Source organism: Monopterus albus, unplaced genomic scaffold (genome assembly GCF_001952655.1).
Source record: "Monopterus albus unplaced genomic scaffold, M_albus_1.0 scaffold243.1, whole genome shotgun sequence".
Taxonomy (NCBI): domain Eukaryota; kingdom Metazoa; phylum Chordata; class Actinopteri; order Synbranchiformes; family Synbranchidae; genus Monopterus; species Monopterus albus.
The window spans coordinates 62251-70177 of NW_018128123.1; the positions used below are offsets into that span (position 1 = coordinate 62251).

The window sequence follows — 7927 nt, forward strand, 5'->3', positions numbered from 1 at the left end:
TTCCTCACAAAGGTACCTTGAGATGTTAGCAGATTGTTGGAGATGAATCTCTTTGCCCCCACAATCCAGAAGCCATCAGTGCAATACAGCTCCCTCTGTGAAGACTCTGCCTTGATGTATAAACTCTTTGATAGTAGCAGTTTACGAATAGAGTAGCAACATGACCATGACCAGGAATGATGAGAGGGTTCTAATTTGATCTCGAGGGGTGCATACCGTAGTCAACTGCATATTCCCAGGAATCCATTGCCATCAAGGATGAGATTAAACGTTGTCAGGGGACTGTTTTTACAAATGACTCTCCCTTTCTCCAAACAGGACATTTCGGCTTGGTATGCCTCCCTTCATATGCATCTGATTATGCTTGTGAAAGTGTGTCAACTTTGTGAGGCTTTGAACAGTGTTGCCAACCAGTGCAATCTTTCTCCATCTTAAAGAACTGAGCGATTTGAATGGAGAAGGCCACAGCTCTGACAAGTGATCACCACATGGAAAACTTTTCACAGTGATCTGGACCAAAGTCTTCATGGGAATCTGTGGCTGTAGTGGTGCAGCACCAAACCTCTAAGTCAGACTCTGGATTGCTAAGGTCATATGATATTATTTCAGTTGTGTTTATCTCCACAGAATGTAACAGGAAATGCAGGGAGATTAGCTTCAGTACCATGGGCTGCAAACGTCTTGAAAATGTTGTGCACAGTGGACACAGGAACAATCAGATCTCTGGAGATGGATGTGGAGCCTTGAGATTGTCCAGGCTTTTCCGCTATTGTGGTTCTCAGATCCTCAGACAATTCTTTGCTATTCTTTCTTTTCTCCATGCTCAGTGTGGTCCACACGACACAAAGGTTGAGTTGAATTTCTCCATTTCAATTGGTTGCCAGTGTGATTTCAATGTTGCCAGCACCTGTTGGTTGCTACAGGTGAGGTTCATTACAAATTAAAGCAGCATCACATGTTTGATATACAACTATTTCTGATTATTGTGAAAAGGTGTCAATAATACTGTCCACTCTATTTTTGCAGTTCTGTGTGGACTGGATCAGATTGGACTTTTTTTTTCTCTGCTTTTTTGTGTTGTTCCTTTGCAAACAAAATAAACACGAGCATGAACTTTGCCAAGTATTATCAAAAATACAAGGATTTTTGACTCCAGCCCAGTGGCCCCCGATGTGCAGAAATAAACATAAGAACACCAAAGAATTTGTGATTGCAACAGTTTTCTAGGAGAAGTGGTGTGTTATCTGACTGAAATGCAGGGGTGCCAATATTTTGGCCATGACTGTAAGCTGCAAAAACTCTGTCTGCAACTTGACTTTAACTTTGTCTCAGGGACTGTTTGATTCTGGCATGCTGATGGGTTCTTAGGAAGGACACACGGTGAAAATGTTCACATCACATCTCTGGAGGAAGACAGTTGATTTTCTTAAGAGAAATTTAAACATTTCTCCACCTAAGTTCAATTTGATAAAGTTTCATAACTTTCTCTTCTCCACCATGGCTCACACATTTGAAATACACATTTATATGACTGGAATGAGCTTTGGCCTTATAGGCCAGGCATGTTGAACATACGAGGAATTTGACTCTGGTACGGTGGCTCTCAAAGTGCATGTAATGTCAATTTTGGATTAAAGATAGCACATAAGTGCAGTTGTTTTTAGCACACAATCATAATAGAAAAATCAAAAACATTTTAAAAGTGAAGATTTGTTCAGATTATCATGAAACCAGTCTCTGATGATGGCTGAACTGAAGCATATCCAGAAATAATCAGCCTTACTAAAACATCTTTAAACTTGTTTAGACATTTCACCCAACTTTTTGGTTAATATAATTTCCCACATGACTCCAATATAACGAAAAGAAGAAAAGCATCAGGACACAACAGCTTGTTGTGATGGCATGAAATATAAGAAGACATAACATGTTAAGTGTCTTTCAGAATCAGAATAGGCTTTGTTATCACTGCATGTGGGAGTACAAGCATGTTTAGTGCACAGTGGAATTGCACATTGAATTGAGGTAGAAGATGAGTCCGTGCTGTGGTGTCATCTGCATGTGAATGTACAGTATATGCATGTGGGGGGGAGAAAGGGGTCAGTGATTGATTATGATCTGTATGGCCCATGTAAAAAAAGCTCTTTGTTAGTCTGATGGTGTGAGACTTTATAGACCTGAAACGCCGTCCAGAGGGCAACAGGTGGGTGGCAGGATTCAAGGGGTCCTCTATGATGGCCTTGATTTTACTGAGCTAGTGCGATCTGGAAATGTCATCCAGGGAGGGCAGAGGGCAGCCAATGATTTTTTGGGTGGTGTGAACCCTCTGCACAGCCTTTCTGTCCTCAGCTGTGGAGCCTGCATACCACACCCCCAGACAGTACGCCAGTATGCACTCCACAGAGGCATGACAGAGGCTTTCAAATGAGTTATAACTATGTGTAGGTCTAGGATTGATTAATAGGTTCGAGTTGAAGATTGCTGCCACACCTCCAATGTCAAATGTAGACCATGGTTTGGGACACAGTCTCTGTGGGGTACCGGGGGTTATGGGTGGGTAAACCCATAACCCCCGGTATGGGTATTGCTGAGTGGCTGTCAAGGGCTAATATCAGTGGTGGAGAGAACTGCTAATTGCATGTTCAGGTGGGAGCCAGACCTGGCAAACAGGTCAGCTTGACCCATGAATGCAGTAAAATTGCCCACAAAAGGCAGTCCTAGGGAGCAACATTATCCTTTCATCCATGTGTGTAATTGTCTGATTCAGCTGAATTTCATGCCACCATAGCGTACAACCAGCACTGGACCAGACGAGATAAAATGCAGTGCAGATATGATCAAGGACATTAAGTTCTTTTTGAGTTTTTTGGGCTGCTGATTAGGTTTGGTCTTTTGCACCAATGTGCAGAATCACTGTAGAGGCAGAACTGTGCCAATGTAGGAGCGCTGGGAAATCGACGTGTATGTCCTGTACTTGTGCCCCTGGTTTTTTTGAGGTAGAGAATGAAAGTTAGTTAGAACTGCTTTAATGCATCTCTCGCTTTTGGCCTGTGTAAATCCAGAACATGTAATCAACCTCTAACATTTTTCCTCCTATTTGTTTGGCAATTCTTACATATGCAAATGAGGTGAGAAGCATGCCCTGCAAACACTTACATAAATGACACACAAATGGCAAGTCCTGCCAAGCTCACCTGTTTGAAAAAAAAAATCCTATATTATGTTTTGGGCAGAATCTGTCACATCTGTGCCTGTGCCTTACAAAATCTGGCCCACAAAGTTGCATTTTGGAAGGGAACATTTAATGGTTCATTCCTGTGAATCTAGCTGGTGTGGAGGTTGAACTACTTTGAATTAGTTTTGTGCTGCTCAGAGCAGCAACACAGGCAATGTATATAGTTCCATAATTTGAATCATTCTCATATAGTTTGATAGATCAGATAAGTTCTATGCCCGGTTTAGACTACATGATTTCAGCCTGATAACAGCCTGACCCAACGGCCGTAGGGTGTCTGAACCAACAAACAGCGTTGGACATGACAGTCGATTGTTTTACCTCCTTTTTTTTTTTATCTCATTTTATCCATGTCCAAGTGTCCTTGGGCAGACACTGAACCCCAAGTTGGTCATTGTTGTGCCATCAGTGTGTGTGTGTGTGTGTGAATGCTTGTGTGCTCGAATGGGTGAATGGAAAATAGTGTATAAGTGCTTTGAGTGTGCCTCACTGCATAGAAAAGCACTGCACAAATATAAGACCATTTACCATATTGACTTTTACAGTCAGCCTTGTGAAGTAGCTACTCATCAGGGCTAGCTAGCTAGTTTTCCATTTTGCTACCAGCTTAAAACACTTTTTAACTACTAACTCAAGCTCTCCATGAAGGTCTAGACAACATATAGGCAGCTGCTGTGATCTAAGGTACCAGTGTGTAGTCTGTCATATCCCTCGTCCAAGAATGTACAACTCTATAATCATGTAATCTGACATAGTGCCCTTTGTATCAGACAAAAGAATCATGTAGTCTGAACCAAGCATTAGATTAAAAAATGTTTCTTAAAGCAGTAAGTCAGTTTTTCAAACTTAGATATGTTTTCTGTTTCCTGTGTGCAGATCCATCTGGAAATCGCTCCAGAGAATTGTACACCAGAAGGTTTTGATGAACTGAAGGTCAGCAATGCACTGCGTTATGAAGTCTTGACAGAAATCCTTCTCTCTCTGGGCCTTAGCTGTGGATTCAACCAGACTCCAGCCCCAAGCCCAGTCTACCTGCTGGCCACCTCTCAGGTTAGACCCATAGAGCTTATCTGTCAGTACTTTCTCAGGCTGCAGGATTACAATAATGTCACAAAGGTTACCTGAAATGAGCATGGTACTGGTGTTAGTGTTGTCAGCTGGGATCACAGTCTTGACATCAGTCATGCAGGCTTCTACAGTAAGAGCATTTCACTTGCACATGCAAGCAAAAATCAGAGTGCGCCAATGTGAAAAATAGTTTGGGTGTACAGGTGTGACTGACTCTGACTTCCTTGGGTTTTCAGTGTGTAAGGATTGTAAGCATTTTTAAACCATATTTTTGGATCCATTAGTGGATCTGAAAATATGGTTCTGCTGTTTCTGGAACAACTTCTCCTCTCTGTGTTGGTGAGGGGACTCAGCACTCACACCCACAGGGCGGCCAGCATCTGAGACGCCATGATGAAGTGAGCCCTGGTGATATGAAAACTGAACCAACAATGCTTATTGTATATGCAATAAAACCTTAGCGAGTAAAATGCCAGTACAAGCTATTTATCAAAACCCTGATAAATGAGCATAAACCTGCAGAGGAGTGATGGTTTCAGCTTTGCCTGCAGTTTGTTATATACAGTATATTAACTATACAAGCTCATTAGGCTAACAGCTAATAGAATCAGAATCAGCTTTATTGGCCAGGTGTGACGGACACACAAGGAATTTGATTCTGGTACATCGGCTCTCAATGTGCAAAACAGTAAACCTGCATAAGGCTGTGTAATATAACAAAATAGCAGTATTAACATCAACAAACAGTGCAAACAATGCAGAATAAGCAGTATAAACAGTAAACAATGCAGACAACAAAGGAATGCTCATTGAAATGAGATAAATAGGAAATAAACAGTACTTAAAGCTAGAGACCTTTATAAGTCTGTATAATCTGTACAATGTATATATACACAGGTATTGCACTGAGGGTTATTGTCTCATCATACTGTCGTGGGTTAAGTGTTCATCAGAGCGACAGCCTTGAGGAAGAAACTGTCCCTGTGCCTGGTTGTATTGGTGCACAGTGACCTGTAACGCCGTCCAGAGGGGAGGAATTCAAACAGATTGTATCCAGGGTGTGAGGGGTCTGCAGTGATCCTCTCCGCCCTCCTTTTGACCCGTGAGGTGTACAGGTCCTCCATGGAGGGCAGGCTCACACCAGTGACCTTTTCTGCAGTCCTGACTGTCCGCTGAAGTCTGTACTTGTCCTGTTTGGTTGCTGAGCCAAACCAGACAGCTATGAAACACTTCTTTTTGGCTGATTTTGTGTATATTTAACAAAATTCTGACTCAGTAGTCAAATGGTGAGACTAGTTATATCAAATTTCACAGTAACAGTATCAGAGATTATGCTGTCTAGTTGAGGTAAGTAGAGAAAATCTGTAACCCACCCGTCTGGGGCAGGGCTTTTTTGTGTTTTGTGTATTTTTCCATAGCAACCTTTTTTTAATCAATTATTATGTGTCCACCATGCATACCATGGCAGGAGAAGATATTATTCATATTACAATTTGTAATGAATGCTTGCCAGTTTGCCTGTACTTTAAGCATTAATGAGTTGGAAGAGTGCTTATTGAGTTGTTATATGTTGTAAAATTATTCAGTGGACAAAATAAAAAGCTCAATTCAACTCTCAGCTCAGGCTAAAAATTCAACTAGAATTGATGAAAACCCAGGAGCTTCCAGGGGTTTTGACTCCTGGGCCCTCGCCCAGGGCACTGCCCTAGGACCCCATTGAGGGCTTATGGGGCCCCCAAACCCCTGATAACCCCCCACCCCTCAACACCACCCTTTGGAGAAATTCGTGGTATAAAATAAAACTCATTTTACCAATATTACTTACTACAATATTACCAATGACATTGTTTCTGGTGCTTTATAACTCATTTTACCAATATTACTTATAAAGCACCAGAAACAATGTCATTGTTTTTCATTTTCATTCATTAATACTGACAAGCATCACAGTTTTACCGTAACTCTCACCCCCTGGCATGTTTTGCAATTTTGGAGTCCTATACCTGTGTATCTAATCGTTGACCATGTGTCAAGATGCTTATCGAATCATGTGAGAGAGAAAGATGCACACCTCTAAATAACACACTAGACAGATAAATAAAACTGCTACTACATACAGTTCATATTAAAGAAACAGCTGATGATGTTGTCCTTCTCTGCTCCTCTGTTTTCTACACAGAAGGCCAAAGCCAGCTTCCTGAAGTCCTTGCAAAGACTTTCAGATCAAAATGGCCTCCTCACATTGTCCAAGCTGTCCCTGAGAATGGTGTCCTGTTCTGAGCTCCAAGATGGTCATTTGCTGTCAGAGGGATCTCTGGCCTTGGTCACTGACTCTTCTGAGTCCCAGAGCTGGACACAGTTCAGTATGGAGACCTACAGCAACAACCTGAAGACCAGCCTACTGGGACATACCCTGCTGTATGCTGAAGTCATAACATCTACCATGGACCTGTTAGAAGGGTAACAAGTGCTCATCTGAACCTGTTTAAAGTTTGAAATGTATATTGAGGCCAAGAGCAACATACTGTCAAAGACAAATCACTGGCATTGTGACCTAAAGGACATGTAACACTTGCACTGTATCTAAACCAAAAGCATAGCTCATAGAGTGCATAGCACCTTGCGTAAACCTCGCTCAACACTTGTTTTTGTTTATTCCGGGCACATGTTGATTCATGCGTTTGAAGTACTTTGTTTGCAAAGTGCACACAGAGTTGTCTACAGGAATACCATGGGAAAGGAGGCTAATATAGTAGACAATGAAGGATATACAGGCTATACTTGAACAGACAGGCTAAATCTGTACAATACATCCAGCCCATGGTAAAACACAAGAAAATAAACTAGACTTGCAAGCAAATATAATAGGGTCCAAGTACCTACACCATCTTTGGAATTAAATCCGCAGATGGTGTAGAATCAGGTACTTATCCAGCTAAATATTCCACCAAGCATCAGTGACTGCTGGGTCTTCATTGGGTCCCAATTTAAACACAGCGGTCACATGATTTGCCTGACCTATCGCAAGGTATAGGGCAAAGCCATGCCTCTGGGCCTCTCCCTTGGGTCCTGACCTTGTGGTTATTTTGCCTGTAGCAGCCGGCAGGGTGACATCCCCTTATACAAACTCAGAGGGGGGAAGAAAAGAAATATGCACCGACAACAGGGAACGCGAGCCTGGGATACTTCAGCCCAGCGAGCTACTGCTTTACCACACATTTACGACATGTTAAGGGTAAAATGTCTGTGAGCAGCCTAGTAGATTTTTTTGCCATTTGAGCAATTGATTTATCAACCTACAGTGTCAGCTCTGTTTAGGAGGTTAATGAATGAAAATGGAAAAACAATGACACTGGAGGGAGTCGCACTGTTTGGGCCTGGTGCCTGACTGATTTTATTTTTGTCTCTGAAAGAAGCCACACACATTTTTTTCACAGATTATGAAAAAAAGGAGATGAATAGCAGAGAGACTGCTTCCTCAATTTATGGTTTTTATGTTTATAAGTTGATCCATTTCTTACCTAATCTCTAAACCCTCAGTTGAACTATTTCATTTGTTAAGCCTGTTGCCACAGATACACAGTCATGGAGTAAGCACAAGAAGTTCCTGAAAATTTCACATTT

The 7927-nt window shown here is 41.8% G+C and overlaps 1 protein-coding gene across 1 annotated transcript in view; it reads left to right on the top strand.

The window, feature by feature from the left end:
• The window catches only part of hlcs (holocarboxylase synthetase (biotin-(proprionyl-CoA-carboxylase (ATP-hydrolysing)) ligase)), a gene marked incomplete at its 5' end in the record, with an annotated part of 94273 nt that overhangs the window by 60186 nt on the left and 26160 nt on the right, over positions 1–7927 (top strand). Inside the window, 2 exon segments of the mRNA XM_020620611.1 lie at positions 4112–4285; positions 6483–6763. Of these exon segments, the coding sequence (XP_020476267.1) occupies positions 4112–4285; positions 6483–6763 (455 nt within the window).